Source organism: Micropterus dolomieu, linkage group LG02 (genome assembly GCF_021292245.1).
Source record: "Micropterus dolomieu isolate WLL.071019.BEF.003 ecotype Adirondacks linkage group LG02, ASM2129224v1, whole genome shotgun sequence".
Taxonomy (NCBI): Eukaryota; Metazoa; Chordata; class Actinopteri; order Centrarchiformes; family Centrarchidae; genus Micropterus; species Micropterus dolomieu.
Window position 1 is genome coordinate 150,273 of NC_060151.1, and position 24,323 is coordinate 174,595.

Below are 24,323 nucleotides of genomic sequence, written 5' to 3' on the forward strand. Positions count from 1 at the left end.
CAGACAGCACCTGAGTTAAATATGAGTGTCACGGCAAAGGGTCTGAATACTTATGACCATGTGATATTTCAGTTTTTCTTTTTTAATAAATTTGCTAAAATTTCTACATTTCTGTTTTTTTCTGTCAAGATGGGGTGCTGAGTGTACATTACTGAGAAATAAAATGAACTTTTTTGATTTTTGGAAAATGGCTGCAATGAAACAAAGAGTGAAAAATTTAAAGGGGTCTGAATACTTTCCGTACCCACTGCACATGACAACACAACGTGGTGACGTCCATGGAAGGGGGGACCCGCAGTTATAGATATAAATGACTCATTCTAAGGTAATAAAAACATAATGATTTATTATGTAAGGTCTTTATACACCACTGAAAACATAGTTATGGATCTTATATTGCATTTCTGTCGATAGATCCTCAGAAATATTACACACTGAACCTCTAAGAAAATTAACAGATCAGTATATCGTATCATAACATACTGACCGATGTGGAGGGGGAACAGGAGATTCACAGCATCTATGTTTCCACACATTAGCCTATGATGATGTCAATGTGACAACTACAAGTGTATGGTCACAATTGCTACATTGGAATTGTTATTTTATGTATTTATCCAGATTTAAACATTTCATATAATATAGTTACTCAGTGTAGTATCCATCAAAGTAAGAGCCTGTTGTGGAAGAACTGCAAGAGGTTTCTGCTCTGCAGGCCAGCTTGATGAACACACACTACTGTCTTCTTTTCCTGCTTAAAAACAGACACATCATCTGTTCACAGGTAACTCATCAAGCATGAGTTACCCTTTAACATCAACATTTGGATACAAATCCTTATTACAATTTACCTGCATTCCCACATTGTAGACTTGTTGCTAAAAAAAGCAACTTTGCAAGTAGAATAGATGAGTCCACTGTATTAAACTGAGCTCAGCAGAAGTTCTGTCACGTTGGAACACACTTCACACTGATTTATTTTCATCCACTTCCCATCTGCAGCACCGTAATGTGTTATAATGACAAGACTGTATGGATTTTGTTAGCATAGTATTGTCCTCTGTGCATCAACTGTACATTTTAGGCACACACTCTGTGTGTCAAAGACAGACCCCACAAGTACATTTTTCCTGACTTCCAGCCCTAGTTCTTTGCCTCTGTGTCTCTCTTTGTCAGGGTGACGACAGAGAGACTGTAGTTCTGGCATCAGGCTAGCAGATATCGATGTTCTCTGGGAATCTTATATGTTTACAGCTTACTGGTAGATAAGAGTGCAAATACATGATACTAATAGATTTCAACGTGACGTAGGTAACAGATTTAGGCCAGTTAAAGATGACCTTGTTGGGAGAAACAGATAGACAGTATGGGATAGCAAAGGGAAAATCTGGGGAACAGGATGTTTCATCAGATTGGTTTTGGTGCTACATTGTATCCGTACGCTGTGTGCTGTTACCATTCTCCTCAACCAGGGTTAATAAACAATGCTTTGTAAGATATCCTGAGTTTTCCTAAGACCTTCTTCAGTGACAAAACTCACTTTAGTTAGTGTGAGCGCTTAATATTTTTATGCATTTTAAAACGAATGGGTTTCAATGGGAGCAGGGGCTCAACTTTCTTCCAACCTACTCAACTTTAAGAGCTAAATGCTCTGGCATATTTGCAGTTACAGACTCCATTGGAGCTGCAAGTTGCAGAAAAGGTGTTGATCTTTCAAAGTTGTACTGTATTTGGTGTTTGCTAAAAAATGTGAATCCAAAGTGAAGGGTTTTACAGCTTTTAGCAGACTTTAGAGTGTGTCATGTGATCACTTAGAGTGGAGACAGGAGGATTTGGCAGAACAGATTTGTTTTCGTAAACTGCTTCCAGTCGCGTATATTTATCTCTGTAAGCACAAAAAAGGCACCATAATGTAGCCACATGCCTTTTCTCCCTCAAAATGGCAAAATCTTGCTCAGTGGAGTTAGTGTTTAGTGTTTTATCTATGAACCTTAATTGATTGAATTGAAAGTCACAGTCGTCTCTCATTCACTCTCTGTTGTAGCTGCAGCCTGAGTCTCCCCCTGTCACTAATTCTTTAACTTGCTATATCTTCCTCGCTGTTTGGAGTTTGGACACACAATGTATTTTTATGCTCTGTTACTCAGGCTGTAACTAAAAACACCAACATGATAGCAGAAAAGCTTTTTTTGAAGCAAATACACTTTTTGTATCAACAAAGGATCAAATTGTGTCATTATAAACAGGCTGACTGGTAGTGCAGTTAGTTAGCTGTCAGGCTCTTAAGCAGTACCTCTTATTCCAGTCATGGGTTCGATCCCAAAACAGAACTGAAGAAATATACATCTAATTTTTGATGCCTAAATGTTCTCGAAACCTTACAAAACTTTGCCCACACACCAGGAGGGTCAACAACCAACAGGAAGTTGGCCATTTTGGATTTAACTGTCATATATATTTACACACTCTGCACTTTAATGAACTCCTCCTAGAGAATTAGTCTGTGTGACTTTCCTATTGATGATTACACGTTATACAAATGTTGAGTTTTGGTTGACCGGCGGTGCCCGTGGGGTGGAGTGGAATTTCAATGTTTCGTCACAAAACAGGGAGTTGTTATAACTTAAGTGTACATACTCACATCTGTACCAAATTTGACAAAGGTGTTAACAAAGCAGCCCCCGTGGCACGTTTCACCTGCATATACGAAATTTCTGTGGCACGTGTATCATGTTCAGATGTACCACAAAGCCTCTTGGACCGAAACTCTAATCCCAACAGGAAGTCTGCCATTTAGAATTTTATGGTAATTTTTGGATGATTTACAGGCTCCGTACTTTAACAACCCCTCCTAGAGAATTAGTCTGACAGACTTCAGATTTTCACTGTCTACTGGCATGGCATGGCATCCATAATTGATGATTCGCCATGAAAGAGGAAGTTATTGTAACTTAAGTCTACATGCTCACATATGCACCAAACTTTAAATATTTGATAAGAGTCCCGCCCTGATCACATCTGCAAGCCAAAATTCACCTGTTATCACAGCGCCACCTGCTGGCAACAGGAAGTGACTACGTTTATGCTGTGATGAACCACTTCTTGCAGGTTGGCTATATCTACCTCAAAACTGTCGCAGAAAACTCTTAACACATTGATGATGCCATGTTGTAAAGTGCATGACTTTTCCTTCAATGGCGTATCCTTGGCAAACAAAGTTCCATGCTTCGTCGTGAAACACGAAGTCGTTGTAACTTAACTGTGCATGCTCAAATCTGTACCACACTTTGCGTGCTTGATAACTGTCCCACCCCGAACACATCTACACGGCAATATCCAATGGTAGTCGTAGCAGCAAGTGCTCTACAGCGCCACAATGGGGACACAGGAAGTGATTAACACCTTTGTGTAGCGTCAATGCAAATTCACAGCCACACCGGCAGAGCTCCAGAATCTGCAATGTGGCCGCTTCACACCTCGACGCACTACACGTGCAAGGGCTTCATAGCCCCTCGTAAGGCAGGCTTTTTTTTTTTTTATCTGCGCTCTGCTTTCCTGCATTTGTTTTACTTTTGGATTACTTCAATGCCAAATACGCAAATAAAGACAAGAGAGTATCAAAGATGCTTTTTCTGCTCAGTGTATTTTTAGAGAAAATAAATAAAATATCCCATTCCCATGAAATTAAAATCTATGTTTAAATGTTTTTATAGCCTATCAAAGACAAAAAATGTTGTTTTGAAGGTATTCTTGTTGACATTTTAGAGAGTGTCATTTCCTGGAAAACGATTTTAAAATGCTGATGAATCATCCTACACCAGGGGGTGTCACGATCTTGTCCTGAGCTGGTCTGGGTTATATTATTTTGGCCATGCCTTCTGTGTTTTGATTTTGGTTTCTCTGTGTCTGGGTTCTGTCTGTTTGTTAGGTATCATTTATATTCTCTACCAGTCTCAGTAATTAATCTGATTTTGTTCATTCAGCTCTAGTCTCTGTCAGCCTTTATGATTATTCATCCACATCATTTGCCCATGTCTATCTGAGTTCTGTTTTACCTTAGCTTCTGTCTGTGTTCCTTGTTGGTGTTAGTTTATTTGTGATCTGTCCGCTTGTTTATATTACTCTGATGTTTAGTGTTGAGTAACTTGTTTTGTCTTTTCCCCCTCAGTAATCTGCCTGCCTCTCTCTGTTTTCCCTGCTGTCTCTCTGCCTGCCTCGTTACCTTGACACCTGCGTAGCTCCCACCCTGCTCGTTAGTCCCTGTGTATATATACACCTGGTGTTTCTGTCTTATCCTTGTGCTACTGTGTGTTGTCTGCTTAGTCTCGTCTCGTCTCGCTCGTTCGTTCTCTGTCAGATTTTGGATTTACACTTGTTCTGGATTATTCTGTTGGATCACCTTTGTTTTCTTGGAGTGTGTTATTTTGGATTCAGCCACTCCGTTTGCAAGTGAGCTTGCCTTTTGTTTGTTTATTAAAACCCCTTGAACAATACCTGCACTATCCGTGTCCTTTATTTGGGTCCAACCTGCTTCACCACACAAATCCCTGACAGGGGGCCTGTATTAATTTAATTTAATTTAATTTAGCGTCCAATGAAAAGCTTTCTTTATTTTTACGACTGCTGAAAAATAGGGTTTCTGGCACCACTGATTACTGTACAAAAGCACACCTTTTATTCATTGATTTTGCTGAAACTGGATCTTATTTAATGGAAAATATCATTTGCTTTTCTCTCTGTTCTCTCCCTCAACTCTGATTTATGGAGTTCCCTGATGGACACACAGCTTTACTTGTTGCTGTAGCAGGTCAGCGAACAGGAGTATGTTTAGTTTTTATTTATTCAAACACACAAAACATACAGTCAAACTGGAAAATAAACACTGACCCCATCAGCAGACAGTATATCCAGCATACAACCCCATATACAGGCTGATGATGCAACTGACAAAATTTCCATCCATTTTTTAACATCTGGGGCGACTGTACTCTTCCATACTCCATATTCGAGCGGCTGTGACCCATCCCAACTTTTAAGACCCCTCGTTCATATTTAGATATATTTGACATTTCTGTTTGGTCCCCTAACAGACACAGTCTTGGTGACACAGGTACCACCCAGCCACTCACTCACATGTTCCAGTACTTTCTCACAAAATCGGTAGACCAGTTAACATCCCCAAATTACATGTAAAAATGTCCCTTTTTCACTCTGACACTTCCAACATAATTATCTTGTACTGAATAAATTCGCCTCTCTCATGTGTTTCCCTGTATTAGCTAAGATATTTAACCAATCCTCCTCACTCAGATCACACCCCAGGTCTTTCTGCCAAATGATCCTCAGATTTTTACATATATCTTCTCGTATACCATTAAATGTCTTGTACAACCCCAATTACAATGAAGTTGGGACGTTGTGTAAAACGTAAATAAAACCAAAATCCATTCATTTGCAAATCCTTTTCAACCTATATTCAATTTAATACACTACAAAGACAAGATATTTAATGTTCAAACTGATAAACTTTTTTTGCAAATATTCACTCCACTTTGAAATCCACTTTTTTGCTGCAGGCATCAAATTCAAAGTGAATATTTGAAAAAAACAATAAAGTTTATCAGTTTGAACATTAAATATCTTGTCTTTGTGGTGTATTCAATTGAACATAGGTTGAAAAGGATTTTCAAACATTGTATTCTGTTTGTATTTACGTTTTGATTCCAATAAACAGGTTTCTTACCAGTACGTAGTGCTGGGTTATACCATAGAGAGGCGTAAGGTTGTCTTAAGTAAGAAATACCATATATCTAATGAATTTCTCTCCAGACTGCTTTAGAATAAGCAAACACTGGGTTTGAAAAATAATTATGCCTAGAAGTTGTTACACTATGTGAGAGGACATCCAGAGGTTCAAATGGGCTAGTTAGTTCCCTTTCAATTTTGATCCAGCTCAGCTCATGATCTATCCCCTTCCAATGTTTTATCATTCTAGACATTTCAAATGTTAGATTATATAATCTTACATTAGGTAGACCCATACCTCCTTTTTCCCTCGTTGACCACATCTTCTTCCAATAAAAAGTCTTTGATAATTCTATTATATTGTTTAAACAGCTGTGGTGCTATATTGACGGGCAACATCATGGAGACACAATTGAATTGTGGTGCAACCACCACTTTAATTACATAAATTTTTCCCATCAGTGGAAGCTTTAATTTTCCCCATTGATCCAGGTTCATTTTTATTTTCTGTAGGAGTGTTTCCATATTTGAGAGCATTATTTCATACAGATTTGTATTTACTTGAATGCCTAGATACTTCATTCCTCTGAAGGTAGAAACGTGAAGCCAAATGAAGTGATAACCCCAGAGTGACATGTATGCGATATCGGCACACATTCTGATTTATGCCAGTTTATTTTATAACCTGATAATCTAGAATATGACTTGATAGATTCAAGTAACACTGTCAGGGAGTCCCCAGAGTCCGCAAACACTGCTAGGATATCATCAGCATACATAAATAGCTTGTGCTCTCTACTCCCTGCCTGCACACCTTTAATCCTCACATCAGCTCTGATTGCTACAGCTAATGGTTCAAGAACCATAGTAAAGAGCAATGGGGAGAGAACACATCCCTGTCTTGTCCCCCTGGAAAGACAGAAAATATCAGCCATTTGTCAAAACAGCTGCTCTTGGGCTAGAGTAAAGTATCTTCCCACAGTTAGAAAAGCCAGGACCCAACCCAAATTTTGAAAGACTCGACATGAGAAACCCCCACTCTCCGGTCAAAAGCCTTCTTAGATGTTATCAACTGAAGACCTTTTCTTAATAAAACCTACTTGATCTCCATGTATAATTTCTGGCAGTATTTTCTCTAGACGTGACGCCAAGGTCTTTGTCAGAATCCTACAATCCATCCCTAGAAGGCTCACAGGTCTGATACTAGACGGATCTGAAGTATGTCCATCTTTCTTAGGAGTAAGAGAAATTAAAGCATCGTTAAATGTACCCGGCAGTGAGCCCCTCTCAAATGCCTCTGTGTATACCTTATGCAATATGGGGGCCAAGATATCAATATATTTCTTGTAATTTTCAACCGGGAAGCCATCCAAACCAGGTGACGGTTTACACTGGAGCATCCAGCATGTCTTTTGCTCATTAGATACGGTGTGCTTCTGGATTAGAAGCACAGGAGGATGTGTATAGATTTTCATAAAATTTTCTAAAAACCTGATTCATTTCTTTTGATGAAGTTACTAACCCATTATCCTTCTTAATCATTGAAATGTTGTTGGAAGTATCCTGATGTCTTAATTGTCTCGCTAACAATCTGCCATTCTTTTCACCCCCTTCATAGAAATTAGTTTTTATCCTAAATAAGGCATACTCTGCCTTTTTATTATATATATATCATGTAGTTGATATTTCATATTACAGATTGTTTTGTATAGCTTATCTGAATAGTGACTTGCCAATTCATTCTCAAATTTTTGGATCTCTTTGTCTAATGCATTTTCTTTATTCGCATTCTCCTTTTTCATTTTAGAGGCGTGAGCAATAATTTTCCCGACGGGGGAGGATTGTGAAGATCAGTGCCGGGCAAGCAACGAAACTGCGCTCAGCAGCCTGAATACGACATGAACACAGCCTTAAGTTATTTGACTCAGAGTGACAAGAGCCAAAACCAAGAATACCATCTTTGTACCGTATTCCCAGTGTTCAAACAGGCCTCCGTCTGTCTCGGAGAGTGTGCTCGGTCCCGGCTGCTGTGTTCACTCACTGAGAGCTGGAATCAGTCCGCACAGAGTCTGGATGACGGCGAGGGTGCGTAACCATATTCAACTACTGGCTACACCCCAATCAATATCTGCGACAAATCCCTTACCAGCTGTGTGTTTTTACAGGAAAAACGTAAATAGCAAATAGCAGTCCGCTTTCCATTTAATGGAAACTTTGTGCATAAAGTAATCCCTATGTGTAATCTCCATTTCTACAAAACGGGAATTTTTACCTGTAATCTGATTACGGAACACATGTAATCCGTGGGTCTATTCCAAGTAAGTGTTGAAAAACGATATATTATTCTTTGTGTGGTTCATTGAAGGTTATAAATGATCACAACGTCCCGCGAGGTGCAGACAACTCGGCACAACACTGGTACAGTTGGTGGTCTCTCTTCCTGTCTGCCACACACACACGCTTAAGCGCACCGACGCCTTCAGGGTTAGGGTTACAATTTTGGATTTATTCACATACTTTAAAAAGATTTATTAAAATCTTCTTTCTTTTCACATTTTTACTCACAGCATTTTGTGTGGAAATTTATATCATAATAGTAAGGGTGCTCCGATTGTGATTGATAACTAACTACTTTAACTAGTTTGATCGGTGGTCTCTAAAAAGGCAGATCAGCAAAGCCGATCAGATGATGCAATACTCGCCAGACAAATTTTCAACGGCAGCTAAAATGGTTTCACTACAGTCTGAGCAGTTTTCAAAGCTAGCTAGCACCAAAGTCCTTGTCAGACAGGAAGCGCCCAGATATTCATTTACAATGAGAGATGAGCAGCAATCAGACAGCAGGAGCGATCATGTGAAACTCGCGGTCGTGCTCACCTCACACACACGCCACCTGCTACCTGAGTTTAATTGTCTTGACCCACAGCGCATCAGGCAGAGAGAGTTTCCTGATGCAAAGAGAGGCACCACTCAATCAGGTGACTGCCTCTCTCTCTCTGTTTTTAAAGCGGAGACCTTTTGCTATACTTCCGCCTCCCGTCCAGATTAAAACAGCGAATCCAAAGATGTTTACTTGAAAACGTCGCTGACCCCGTGGGCAAAAACGGGAATTTACAAAACAATGACACAGATACTCACATTTGGCTTTCTGATTTGGCCATGCAAAGCAAAAACACAATGCTACTGACGGAGTTTTAGTTTCGGTATTTTTATTAATATATGTTGTACTGTGTAAATTGCACTTGAAGGCTACTGTGCATGTTGCCGTATTTACTTTGCGACGACTCCCAGTCTGTTTTGTGGTTTTCATTTCAGTGCTGCAGTTCATAAACATTGTTGCACGTCGGCTGCTCAGCTGGGATAGCAAGACAGACAGAGAGAGATTCATTGCAACTACACATGCTGCTCACATCAGACTTTGAGAAGAGAGAAAACAAGTTTACCTGACTACTGTTCTCAAAAATCACTCTCATTGAGCTATTTTCTCTTCTCGTGCACAGGATAGTCCCTCTTAGTCCTCTCATCAACATTGTAAATACTCACTTTCAACACTGACTTGTTGTTTGCTACGTTTCATATGGTAACAACCAGCCTTTTCACATCAATCAGTAGTTTTATGTTGAAATTATAACCGGACGTTGCATATATACTATTGCTAACTTGACCAGATGTTGCAGATGTTGCCAGTTGTTGCTAACTTGACCACAAAGCCCTACACGTCCAAAAACAATGCAAAGAGGTCTAGCGACGCCTATGGTGTGGTTCTTTGTCTGAACTACTTTCGTCTTTCACCAAATCTTCTGCAACTGAGGAGCACACCGTCTGCTTCATGCTTACACCAACACGTGCATGCCCAGTGTGCGTGAACAGCCACCCCACTCCTCTCTACTCCTCTCATGTCAACCCTCCCATTTTCCCCGGGATTCTACCGTATTTTTTCGTTCTCACCCCATTCAATTGAGGCAAGGTAGTCATTGCTTGGCTAACATTGTTTTACTTTTTACCGCTAGGCCTGTTGTTTTTTTGTTTTTTTTTTATTTTTATTTATTATTTTTACGGAGGGTACAAACGATCTTACCTGCCGGGCAGTAGTTGTTGCTTCTGCACTAGCGCTAGCACTCGTAGCACCGCAATGGCCCCACTTCCTGATGGCTGTATCTCCTGTAAACACCTGAGCCAGAGAGTGGCTGAGTTGGAGGGAAGAATCTCAGTTCTGCACCAGATCAAGGAAAATGAAGTACTACTTCATTCGATGGTCACATTAGCCTCCAGAGTGAGCGGCACTGCTTGTCCCTGGCTGGGCACCCCAACCACCGGTGAGCCAGTGTCAATGAGATCACCATAAGTTCCTGTGGAACCAAGGGGCCAAGGCTAGGGGCAGAATCTAAAGCTGATGATACACAGAGCAACTTTTAGAGCAATCGTGCAGGGCAATGTTGTCGTCAATGGTAATGAGTAAAGATTACTACCGTAATCCCCTTCCCCCATCACTCTGCCACCCGCCCCTCACCGCCGCTATCCATTCAAAACATAGTCAGAATTGCCACTAGCAAGATTGCCCAGCAACATTGCTCAAAAAGTTGCCCCGTGTATCATCAGCTTAAGAACCAGGTCTGCCCCACGCCGTCTGAACTGAGGCTGTAACCCGTCCCGTGGAGGATCGATGGCCTAGACTTGGGGCAAAGCCTAAGCGCCAAGTCTGCTCCACGCCATTGGAGCAACCGGGGAAATGCTTTACCGTCCGGGGTACAGGATCCAAACAAAGTCGAACCGACAGATCCGATGCACTGCAGCTGGGAAATAGGTTCAAGGCCCTTGAAGACCTGGACGTGCCCCACTGAAGCTTAAAGAGGATTTCAAACACATGATAAATACTATGCTGGAGTCCGGTAGTTGTATTCGCCAACTACACATCTGGCTCAATGGTTATTGTTGTACCATTGGAATTCCATTTGTGGACAATTTTACAACTTTTCTGGGCCGGCCACGTCTCTGGCACCATACCTGCACCCAAACAGGTATGGTGCCAGCATCCTCTCCTCGAATTTATCACTTACTCCTTGTCTGCTTGACGTTGTATGCATTTGGAGACTTGCTGTATTCCTTTGCGTGTGTCTCTAAGACTGGATCAGCCAGTTAGATGTAGTTCTAGAATAACTTAACTATAGTTCCTTTCCAATGTCCTGATCTGAGTTTTAAACCTGCAAATAGTTTTATTGAGAATATACATGTTTTTAAAAATGGCAAGGGTCTTAACTTCTTACATCTAAGTATAAGGAGCTTATTGTCCAAGCTGGATTTTGTAAAAATCCTGTTAGACCAAGCCAACCCTGATGTTCTTATCTTATCTGAAACATGGTTATCAACGAGGATTTCTGAGGGAGATATCGCTTTTGACGGCTATTATGTAATTAGAACTGACAGGATAAGTAAGGGCGGAGGAGTGGCCATGTATATTAAACATCACATTTCTATCCACATGCTGAGCTCTATTACTGTGCCAAAATAATATGAATATATGAATTTTTAGCTTTGAATCTTGAGTTATGAAGAAACTGTAACATTACTGTGGTAGGTTTTTATCACCCTCCCTCTGCTAAGAAAGTCTTGCTAAACCAACTGTTTGATTTATTAGCATGTTTTATGTCATCTGAAGTGGTTGTTCTTGGCGATTTTAATCTTAATTGGCTGACAGAGGACTCAGATCATATAAAGGAGCTGTGTGATGGTCTAAACCTGAACCAGCTTATAACTAAACCAACTCACCCTAAATCCTCATTAATTGACTATATTTTAACTAATATCTATATTAGTCAACTGGTGTACTGCCCCTCTGCATTAGTGACCACTGTCCTATTGTGTGTATCACAGATGTCAGAAACCTTAAATCCAAACCTAGGCTTGTTACTAAAAGGAATTAAAAAAAATGTTATGAGCAAGATATCTCAGATGCTGAGAAAGTGCTAAAGGACTGCACTGCTTTTTAATTCAATTGCAGTGATCCATGCTCCAATGACTAAGAGTCAGGGTTAAAAATACATCAAATCCCTGATTTAGTCAAGAGATCTCTGAGGCCATGTATAAAAGAAATTTGGCATGGAAGAAAGCGAGGAAATCAACATTCATTTCTGACTGACAGTCTTTTGAGCAACCGAGAAATCTGTGCATTATGCTTGTACGAAAGGCAAAATCAGCATACTATGTAAACACCTTATCGGAATGTTATGGAGACCCGGCTAAGTTCTGGAAAACAGTTAAAACTCTAAAAAACAGTTCTTTCAACCCTTTACCAAAAGAAATAATATCGGATACAGGACCAGTTACTGATAAAAATGCAATTATGCAAGCATATAATTTGCATTTCATTGCAGCTGGTTCTTTATTTGAAAGAAACTCTACGGCTACTTCTAGTGAAACCAAGAACAGAGTAAGCGATTATTATAAAGCTGTTATTGATACTCAAGACGGTGGATCAATATATTTGACCGTAACAACCCGAGCAAAATCTATTCGGTCGATAACATTTGAAAAGGCTACACCAGCCGAACGTAAACAATTTTACCTCCATTCACGTTAGCGGAGGGCTAAACCAGAATTTAGCCTGCTCGGCCGGCAAAAGTTAACACAGTGGACACTGTAGCGCTACTGCCGACTAGCATTTGGGGGTGTAATTGCAGATTGAAAGACACATGAACGCACAAGTATAAATGCCTGACCCTATGCAGGAGTATAAATCAAGCTTTAGTGCTGCCCCACTGATTTCTGAAGCCGTGACATATTTTTAGCCTTACATTAACTATTACACTATTACAGCAACTACTTTACTTGTTAATGATATTGTCAAAGCACTTGATGAAAAACCTTATTGTGCAGCTCTTTTTATTGACTTTTCAAAATCCTTTGATGCAGTTGATCATTAAATTTTGCTGAGAAAATTGTCCTCAACGGGTCTGACAGGTAACACTGGCACATGGCTTAAAAATTATCTGAGTGATAGAACACAGGCCATTGTAATAGATGGTGCAAAGACAGATATCCTACTTTTTCAAAAAAGGAATTCCTCAAGGTTCAATATTAGGTCCCTTGTTATTTACTCTCTACATAAATAATATCTCTAACACTGTGAGAAATTGTAAATATCATTTTTATGCAGATGACACAATCATTTTGCTACTGCCCCATCCTATGCTCAAGCACTTGCTCTTCTTCAGACTTTTTAATTGTACAAAAATGTCTTATTGATCTGAAGCTGGTACTGAATTCAAGTAAAACTAAATATTTACTCTTCTCCTCCATGTCCAGAAAACAACATTTAGATTAGCTTAAAATCAGTACACTGGATGGTACTGTTATGGAACGTGTTCCAGCATACAAATACCTCGCTATTTGGCTGGATGAACATCTTACTTTTAAAACACATCTTATCTGTTATGAATATTTATCTGTTTGCTGTACACAGGGCTCAGCTGTAAAAGAGACCTTGGTCTCAGTCTGATTATCTGTATAAATAAAGGTGAAATAAAGGTGAAATAAAAAATTTTAAAAATCCTAAATGTTTCCCCGTAAATCTCCCATATTTTTAACCTTTGTAAAATCAAATAAAAACCTGCTGACAGTATTTAAAATGTGTGCTACTCACTCCTCTGGTAAAGCCGGTGGCAGTAGGCCTATGTAAAAGATGTAGACTGTGCTTCTTGCACAAGGATTTAATAGATGAAAGAAACCCACTGAAATAATATTAGGCCAATGGTAAACTAAGCTATATGAAATTATAATGAAAAAAATAACATAAGTAATATTAACAATATACTAACAGTATAATTAGGGGTCCAAGCCCGAGAAGGGCGCCAGTACATTACATGTTCATACACCTTATATCTAAGTGTTTGGATGATGCTGCCAAATTGTATGGTATAGGACAGGGGTCGGCAAAAAAGTCTGGTATTGGGCCAAATTTTTTTCAAGCCGTTATATGGCGGGCCATTGACAAAGTCAAATTATTTCAAACCATGTGTAGCTTAGGACTGTTGCCTCACAGCAAGGGTTCAAACCCCGGTTGCCTTTCTGTGTGGAGTTTGCATGTTCTCCCCGTGTCTGCGTGGGTTCTCTCCGGGTGCTCCAGCTTCCTCCCACCGTCCAAAGACATGCGGACTAGGTTAATTGGTGACCCTAAATTGTCCTTAGGTGTGAGCATGAGTGGTCTATGTGTGGCCCTGCGATGGACTGGTGACCTGTCCAGGGTGTACCCCGCATTTCACCCCCGATGTCAGCTGGGATTGGCTCCAGCCCCGCGCGACCCTGTCCGCAGGATAAGCGGTTGACGATGGATGGATGGATGTGTAGCTTATGTTTAGCTCAATCAGCACTGTGCAGGGCTCCCGTTCCATCGATCGATTCCATCTTACAGCGGATACTATTTCTCCCTTGTTAAACAAATTGCATGCTCACAATAAAGCAGTGTGTGTGCACGTTCCAGTGTTTGATCCGCATTCATAAACCTATGGACTAGGGCTGTCCCCGACTAAGGATTTACATCAGAATTGTCAAGTCCTACCTATAGTCGACTGTGTGTTTTTGTTTGCGGGGATTAAACACGGTAGCTCCGCTTTAATGTTGAGAAGCTGCAGTCTTTATTCATCCACTTACAATGTAAATATCCAGCTAAACTGAGGCTTTTTGAAGACCCTTCTCTCTCTCTCACGCCTGTCAGTCACCGGTCTTCATGCAAGTCGCGGGTTTATTTCAGGTACCCGGCTATTTAAAAACTATAAAATATTCTTTGTTTGGTTCATCAATGGTGATAAATTATCCGAAAGTCCCGCAAGGTGCGGACAACTCAGCACATCTCCAATGAAGCTGGGGCTCTGTCTCTTCAGCAAGTGTTCCTCTTCCGCCTCCACCACACACACGCTACACCTACACATGCGCACTGACGACCCAGGTTTAGGGTTACAATTTTGGATTTATTCACGCAATTCAAAAACATTTATTGGAAGTTTTATTCTTTTTACATGTTTATTTACAGCATTATATGTTGAAATGTATATTGTAATAGGCTGTATATTAACTTATTGGGAGAAAACTAGTAGTTCTATGTAAAATCAGACATTGAGTACCCCCATATTGCCAAAATAGCATCATCCTTGTTTCACTGTGAAGCTTCGACTGTGAGATTGACAGTCGAATCCGGCTCTGCCCATCGAAGCATCGAATCTTCGACTACTGGGTGTCAACCCTACTATGGACACTTATTTTCATTTCCCTAACAAAATTCAGGGGAATCCAATCACACCTTTACTGACGGCTTTTTAAGAGGTTTGTCAAGCAGGCCAGAGACTCTTTTGAATGTCCTTCAATGTAAAAGCTCTTAATAAACTGGACATGAATCATTGCTGCAAAAGACATTCTTGCGCTGAGTGATTGTGTGAGCTGTCATGACTGAGATCTATTTCAGCACCAGCCGTTATCAATGTATTTATTTTTTATTTTTCTGCTATCGAAGCAATCTGGCCACGGGCCAGATATTATTGCTGGCGGGCCGCCTATAGCCAACCACTGCTGAATGAAATTTTGAGTCTATCGGCCACAAGGTGGTGCTGTTAATCGTATATCAAATAACACTCCCATAGAAATAAATTCATTTTATATCTCCAACCACAAGTCCCTTTAATTTGAAACTCTGGTCATTTATTCACCACGGGCCTACGAAGCCACGGCGGGGCGCCCAGGCCAACTTGTGCAGCCTCTGCGGGGCAAGGGGCGCAGCTGGCGCCGGGAGGCTTGGAGCCCGTTTTCAACTGCTTGCAGTTCTAGAATGGAATTGTAATTATAACATTCCAACATGTAATAACATTGTACTTTTATTTATTTAAATTTCCCTTATTCTCAAATCTCATTGACAACAGTTTTGACTCCTCTCTGTAGCCCACTCTCTCTCTCTCTACTCCTTTCTCTACCCCTAAAGCCCACAGAACCTGCCTGAGCTTTCCAGAACAAAAAGCAGCTACTTCAGAGTTTATCATCGACTCATGATGCCCTTAATCTCCTAAATATTTTGGCCACAGCCTTTTTTGTTGCAGTTTTTATAGTTAAAGATAAAGATGCTGTTTGTTCTGTTTTTGTAGTTTATTCCACAGGAAAGCTATATTTGTTAAGCTATCAGATGTTCGCAGTAACCAGGTAAAGGCTTCTATGGTTTAAGTCTCTAACACAGATTGAGCGGAATTTGTTGCCCATGTTTCCTGGCAATAAAATAAACAGTTGTCATTTCACGGTACTTACAGTATCATCTGTCCATTACATCTGAAGGACAGAGGAAACTCGTTTGAGGACCACCAGGTGCACATTTTAGACAGAGAAGATGGATGGTTTGAAAGAGGTGTCAAGGAAGCCATCTACACCAGGGTCGAGAAGCTGTCATTGAACAGAGGAGGGGGTCTAAGCCACCACTTATGCCCCACTTACAATGCTGTCCTTTCATCACTTCCCAGGAAACTCAACAAACGTAACCTATTGGCCTCAGGTGAAGATACCAACGATGGTCGTTCAGTCTTGGCCTGGGGTAGCCGTAACGACTGTCATTACAACAACCAGGAACACTAAAGAACCAGCAGTATCGACGATCCTGGCAAACAACCCCACTGAGGTTAAATAGCTGAGTTTCCCTGCCAGTCAGTCAGAACTGAAGAAGTCGTTTGGATGAAGGACGAAACGTCTTCCAGTATCTTCAACCAAGTCCAGTTGCCCTTGACTTTAACCTTTGTTGGATAACTATGACCTGGATGACTGAGAATCTTCACAGACATCTTTATCATCTGTTCATTTTAGGACTAATTAAATAAATATACAGTATCCTATATAATGCTACATGATAAATTAAAGACTTCAAATAGACCCAGCGATTGGTGATCTGTAATTGGAATCAGCCGATACTGCTTTCAGCAATCGGTGATTGGCTGTAGGCTGTATATTAACTTATTGGAAGAAAAATGGTAGTTCTATATAAACGTTGAGCACCCCCATATAGCCAAAATGGTATGATCCTACTTCCACGACGATGATTCAACGGTGAGAATGGCAGTCATTCGCTCATGTTCTATGAACTAAGGAGCTTCTCAAAGATCAGATTAGATTTTCCATCAACCTCATCTCAAGAAGGTCATTCATGCTTTTATTTCATCTCCATAACTTTTATGTATTTCATTTACAGATTACTTTAAATTATTTTATTCAGGTTCGAGGCACAAAAATACAATAATTTCATGCTTTCAGCTGGTACAAAACACATCTGCTCTGCTTTTAAAGTTTTTTCAGTTGTTTACACACTTTCTGAAAATGTGGCTCATTTTTTTAAAAACTCAAAAATAAATACAAAAACACAACACAAACACTGCGTTCAAAATAATGTTTTGGCGGCTATGGCTTAGGAGGTCGAGCAGGTTGCCCACTAATCATAAGGTAGTTCAATCCCTGGTTCCTCCAGGCTCCATATCGAAGTGTCTATGAACAGCCCCTCCTTTTCGTGCACGATCTGAATCAAAACATGATCATGCACTAAATCAATCCAGAGTTGAATTGTTAGTAATGCACACATTTGTCCAAGACTAATTCCTTCAAGTTAACTCTGATAAGTTAGTCTATCTATGTAATTAACACAACGTTGTCAAATAAGTTCAAAAAGACTACAATTCAGGGCTGTGGCTCAGGAGGTAATTAGAAGATCTGCAGTGAGCTGGGCGGATGCAAACATTTAGAAAATCAGACACGTGTCTTTTCAGTTTAAGGCTTAATTGTTCTACTAATACATCTGAAATCTAGTGGACGCACTCCATGGTACTGGTGGTTGTGTTGGAAAGCAGTCGCTCTTTAACAAGCCGGCAAGTGAAAAACTTTCACTTTCCATCTCTCCAGTCTCTGCAGAGCAAATGTAGACTTCACACTGTAACATCTAAGTCTGATAATCACTGGATTCTGATATATTAACAGTATCCTGTTATTGAAAAGACCATCACTTTCTTTTGATGGACATTAGCCTGTTTCTTTCACATTGGTTACAGTTTGTTTTATAACGATGTCCGACGGTGAGCAGCCTACATAAACAGAATGTTGCCAGATCCCGGTGAAACTAATCTTGGCTTTCACTCAGCAGCTACCAGCTGTTATTTATTCAGCAAACAATCATTTATGAGATGCACAGAGAGAGAGAAAATATGGGTGGATAAAACAGTCCTGTTGGCCTTTACGCATGACACACAGCTTCCTCTGTATGAAGGCTTACCCTGCTTCAACAACGAGCTGCTCCCATGTTACTGCTACAATAATTGTTTGCATTGTGAACATTATGTTCATAGATGCTTTAGGAATAATCAGATTGTATTGGCTGCCTGTACTACTGCAAAGTAAGTGGTTTGGTTGGCTACATGTCCATAATAAAAAATACAGGCAACAACAGTGGCTGGGCAGCAAACGTGATATTTTAAAGTGATCTTATCAACACCTTCAAGGAGATTCAAAAAGGAAAATAATTGTATTAAACAGAAATAGCTAAATTACACATAATCAACCAGATAAGCCAATTTCATTCCCTAGAAATAACCATGTTAGACATGACTTTCTAACCTGATGCACAGCAGAGGAAATATATCAAATATATTAATCTTTTACTCCAGTAAGTTTGTAATTTTTCTTTTACTTTTTATGGGAGTAATTGTACTTTTCCTTGAGTAAAGATTTTGAGAACTCCACCTACAACTGACCAGCGGCCCCAGTACTGACACTGACATGGTGAACATGAGACAGATAGCAGGGATGAGGGTAATAGCACAACAGAGTCAAAGGCAGCAAAGTCCAATGTACCAGTTTATGGTAAGACTGATGATCATATGGCTTATTTAGTTACATACTCAAGGGCTCAGCTCAAGTCATTTTTTTTTTTTTACTTTAGGAGAGTTATAGAGGTGTTTCTTGTTTAATATAATTAATATAATTTTATAATTAATAAAATGTATTTTTATGGCTCATTCAGTAATATACTCTACTTGCATAAAATTCTCAAGAATACAGGAGCATATTATCAGAGTTTGCACTGAAGACAGTTCTGTGTTCACAAACATTTGTTGCAGGGAGAGTCAGGGCCAAGTGAGACACAGGAAATATCACAGACAGCTTACATCAAGTGTAACATTAGGATAACTAAATGCATTTGTGCTGTGGCTCCATTAACTAGCAGCTGTTCCATGGTTTTTATGGTATGTAGTAGGATTTGTTCTATACTCTGGCTGTGGCTCAGGAGGTAGAGCGGGTTGGCCATTAATCGAAAGGCGGTTCAATCCCCGGCTCCCCCTGGCTGTATGTCGAAGTGTCCTTGGGCAAGACACTGAACCCTGAATTGCCTCTGGTGGCTGTTCCGCCAGTGTGTGAATGTTAGTTTCTGTCTGAGCATTTAGGCTCAATGAATGAATGTGTGTGGATGTAGTGTAAAAGCGCTTTGAGTGGTTGAAAAGACTAGAAAGGTGCTATACAAATACGGAGCATTTACTCTCAACCGTGCACCCGAGGTTTCAAAATCTCTATTCTCCATCTTCTCTCACTGCAAAGACCCTCTTTCAGCTGTACTAGTAAGTACATTCTCTTTTCAAAAGTCATTAGAAATGAGCATTTAAGTGCTTTATTAAAAAAAAGTCGTGGGGGAATGCCCCCGAACACCCCTGGCGTTTCAGTGTCCTTGGGTAGGATACTGAACCCTGAACTGATGGCTGTTCCATCTGTTTATGAATGTTAGTTTGTGTGAATGGGTGAATGTGCAAAGACTAGAAAGGCGCTATACAAATACAGAGCATTTACATTTACAACACTCAGGACTGCAAAAAAAAAACATCAATGGTGCTAACCTGCTCTCCATTCAGCAAATGGGCAGGAAACATCACGGCAGATCCATCGCATCCCGGACACAACCTCAATCTCGCAGTTAATTTTGATCAGAGCTCATAGTACCTTACTACCCCACCAGAGCACTGCGCTCCCAGAATGCACCTGTGGTTCCTAGAGTCTCCAAAAGTAGACTAGGAGCCAGAGCGTTCAGCTATCAAGCTCCTCTCCTGTGGAACCAGGTTCCAGTTTGGGTTCAGGAGGCAGACACCATCTCCACATTTAAGAGTAGGCTTAAGACTTTCCTCTTTGAAAAAGCTTATAGTTAGGGCTGGCTCAGGTGAGTCCTGAACCGTCCCTTAGTTATGCTGCTATAGGCCTAGACACTGCACTGAGCTCCTCTCTCCTCATGTCTCTCCATCTGTATGCATCCTGTCATGGTTCTGTTCAAGGTTTCTACCTATTAAAATGGTGTTTTTCCTTTTCTGTGCTTGCTCATGGTGGGAATTGTTGGGTCTCTGTAAATGATATCACAAAGAGTACAGTCTGGACTTGCTTTATATGACAAATGCAATGAGATTTCATAAGCTTACGTCTTACTCCTGGTAATTAACTTGAAAACTACTTTTTCAATTGTTTGAGTAACTGCTGACGTAAGTACAGTACTCTACCCACCTCTGCACATACCAAATTGCACAGCAACAGCACAGGAACACAAACACACTGACCTGTCTAGCACCAGTTCTTCCAGTTTATGCAGGTCACAGGCAATGTATTCCAGGGCCATGTCTGTGATCCGAGGGCACCAGGACAGGTCCAGGCTGCGAAGCTTACGCAGGTTCTCAGCAACCAGCTCCACTCCATCGTCAGTGATCTTAGAGCAGCCAGAGAGGCTGAGGGCAGTCAGGTTGGGAAGGCTGTGCACCATGTTGACCACACCATGATTGGTGATCTCCCAGCAGGAGTGAAGTCGCAGAGTGTGGGTGGTGTAGCCCTGTGGGTGGAAGATAATTTCAGTTTGTTTGATTTAAGTGAATAGATTCCTACTCAGACAATACTGTTCTTGTCTCAATGTGCAAACCAGCCACCTCCATACCAAGGTTTCTAAAAATCCAAATCCAAAATACATCACTTTTCCTGGATATAGGCTCAATACCAAAATAAGAAACCTTCCAACGTCTGCATCTTCAATAAACTTGGCCCCTGACAAGTTTTCAGATTAATAGCAACTCTCAACTAGCAGTGAGAGTTTAAAGGTTGGATGGATGTATTAGAGCCCGGGAAGGAGGACACTCAGTGTCTCTGGACTAGAGTCACTTGAGAGGATTACGGGCCCCCAAAAGACTCAGTGGATTTAAATGGAGCTGAGGTGAGAGTGAGCTACACAGATATTAACTTAATTTTGGATGTAAGAGTGATATGCCTCGGACGAACAGCGACCAAGAACATGAATGATTTAAACCGAGATGTCCAGTCTGACTACGATAAGGAAAGAATGGATGGAATAGGGTTCGGATGACATGCCAGAAATGTGAAGGACTTGGTGAAAATGCTCACAATCTGCTTGGACCCCATCATCGCCGCTTCTCTGTGAGATTGTCACTATGAGTGGCTTTTGTCACGTTAGACTGATCCATTGTTAAAGATAGGGTAGGTAACGTTGAGACAGCTTGATAGTGTCCAAACAAAATAATCCCACCCCTCCTTCAAATGCACAATGAGAGCATGGACAGAGTGCACACAGGTAGGCAGAGATTATTACAGTCCCCCAACAGCCACATATATATATTTTTTAATAATGTGAAAAAAATCGGAAACAGAATAATTGAGATCCACAATGAGAATTAAGATGTATGAATGTGGACAGTTAGCAAACCAAGCTGGTTTCTCTTGTTTTCACATCCTACCTGTTTGGCTGTGAAATAGGCCATGGCCGTGTCAGTGACGTGGTAGGCTTGCAGGCTCAACTCTGATAGGTTGGGCAGGAGCTGTGAGATAGCAGCAATGGCGTCATCCGCCACATTGATGCAGTCACTGACACTGAGGGAAGTTAGCCGGGCATTCAGACTGGACCACAGGCCGGCCTCTGTAAAGTCATTGCAGCCTGAGAGTTCAAGGTGCATCAGGCCTTGCATTTGCTCCAACATAACCTGCAACATAAAGGCCACAAGTTTGACTCACTCATGTAGCTGGTGAAATATGGTTACAGAGAGACAAAGAGTAAATAGACAGTACCAAAAAATAAGCAGTATTTTTACACAGTATTACTCTCTAACTATAGTCCAACACAAGAACTCCATTTTAAGTTACACAGTTGTACAGTGTTCTAATCAGCATGAGCTGTTGTATTCATGATACTAATTATGTATCTAATGAGTCAGCCTATCCGTGTGTTTTAACAACATGATGCCATTTTAGTGTAAGCACCAGTGAAAAGATTGGTGTATATTGTACCAGCTCTCCAGCATTGTCTGTCAGTAAGGGCTAGGGAACAAAAAGAAAAGGATAGCAATGAACACATGTAACAAAGGCCCCAAGTTATGACAATATGGTAAAACACAGTTGGAATAATATGAAATATGTCTTCATAGGAGAAGTTTTAATTACTGACAAAGATTGTACATTAACATGTAATAATATCCTTATAGTTACAAATACATTATAGTGTGGAATTAAATGTTTGTATAATGCTTATAAATACTAAAAAGGGGACTTAAATTAAAGGGTTACCAATTTATAATTTTTCCCAGTCTTTATTAACATCCAGCCTTTAGCTGTTCATCCTGGCTATGGCCCCATCTTTTTTTTGAGATTATTAGAATACTGGCTTTTCTTTGAGAATACAAAGTACTCAAATGAAGTTATGAAGAGGAAATTAAGAGAAAATTTAATCCGCATTTTAATATCAAAAATGTAAAAAAGTACACTGACAAAAAATATCTGGTACATAAATATTACTATCCTTTAATCTGGTTTTGGTTATTAATATGTATATAATAACTGGATATTAGAACACAAATGCCTCTTGTTTTGTATTGTGGTAACAGAGCATGTTACACAGCAGTGTCAAAACATCAGAAGACACAATGATTTTTTTTTCTTTACCTCTATTTTCATAATCTTTGTTTTTATTCTGTCATTTATCAAGTTAAGCTCATTCAGACCAAAGAAACAGCCAATCATGTTACTAGCTCTGGGCTCTCATTTATAAAACTGTGCGTAGAAACCTCACTAAAAGTGTACCTACGCCCAAAAGCCAAAAATGGCGTATGCCAAAAAATATTCAGACACATGAAATGTGGCGCATGTAAGGGAGCTCCATGTCCGACCCTTCAAACGCCCATAGTTGCCTATAACAAACAGTCCACTCACTTAACGAGGCTACCGATGAGTTAAAAGAAAGATGACTTGTTTTATGTGAAACACACTGAAAGTTATCTTTAATAAAATAGTGTTATATTTTCCATAAGGCGTTTTACAAGCAGCGCATCACATCCACATGCTGGCGCCCAGCGTTTTGTTCGATGTATGAAATGTATGCTGTATGAAACTATGCTCGACTGACGCACTGAAAACGGCATAAATTTAAATGTAATTTGTCTCCTGTTCACCTTATTTATGAGAATAAATTTCAGTGCATTAAGTAGGCTATTAATTAAACGATTCCCGATTAAACTGTCCAACATATTTGAGGTGTTATTTTGCAGAACCAGATATCTCCGTTTGTGTTTATTATCCTCAATCATGGTTCTTTTTTTGTGCGCCGCAAATTAAGTTTTTTATTGCGCACTTCAGGGAAAATCAGTCAAACGGGTGTTTATTAAGAAAGGCTTTAAGCCTATACTACTCAGAGGTAATATTTATTTATTTTACACATTAGTAGGTCTATTAATTTCAAACCGTTTCATCCTTCTGCCATGTGAGTCGCCGTTTCTCATTTCTCCTCATTATGTGCTTAGAGTTTACTTACAGGATGCACATTCGCCGACAAGTTTGTTTTTTATAGATCACAAGCTTTGCTTGGGAAGTGGCAGACGCACTTTTCCAGCCCTGTTTTGTATGTATGCACTGTTTATAAATGAGACCCCTGGCCTTTTTGACTCAATTGACTCAAAAGACTTGTCATCATGAAATAAAACATTGCAAAAAGAACATTTTGAAATAAAAACTGAATGAAAAAACAAGGAGCTGCAATAAACTTTGTTAATGTGAAAAAAACAAGGACATAGCATTTCACAATACAGAGCTGACATTTGGTCACAACTCCCTTTTCTTTTTTCAAGTTAAATTATCTGTTTTTTGAAGGTGCAACAAAATGGTAATGCACCAATCAGCAATACACAATGGTAAAGTCCATATATAGATCAGGCAGCCAACAATTCCAGCTTTCTCCATGGCAACACTCCCCTCATCCCAGAATAGCAGCCTAGCCTAGGTGGATATGAGCAGCCATCTGAGAAAAACTCTGCAGGCATTATGACTCTTTTGCTACTATAAATAGAATATGACAGAATGTAAGCAAAGCAAAAATCATAGTGTCTTCAAATGTTTTGCCACTGCTGTCTAGCATGCTCTGTTACCATAACACAAACAACGAAGAAAGAATAGGTAATATGAAGATAAAATGGGAAGAGTTGGGAACACAAATAACAGATGAAGAATGGAAACATACATTTAATCAAATTCACAAAACTACCAGAACTCATTTTGGA

The 24,323-nt window shown here is 40.1% G+C and overlaps 1 protein-coding gene across 1 annotated transcript in view; it reads right to left on the minus strand.

Moving 5' to 3' along the window:
• Window positions 1-17,054: 17,054 nt before the first annotated feature.
• fbxl16 (F-box and leucine-rich repeat protein 16) overlaps window positions 17,055-24,323 on the minus strand; it is a 36,128-nt gene continuing 28,859 nt past the window's right edge. Inside the window, exons 4-6 of the mRNA XM_046039747.1 lie at window positions 21,519-21,761; window positions 20,340-20,605; window positions 17,055-17,275 (exon numbers count right to left, since the gene is read on the minus strand). Of these exons, the coding sequence (XP_045895703.1) occupies window positions 17,245-17,275; window positions 20,340-20,605; window positions 21,519-21,761 (540 nt within the window). The 3' untranslated portion in view covers window positions 17,055-17,244. The remainder of the gene's footprint in view (window positions 17,276-20,339; window positions 20,606-21,518; window positions 21,762-24,323) is intronic.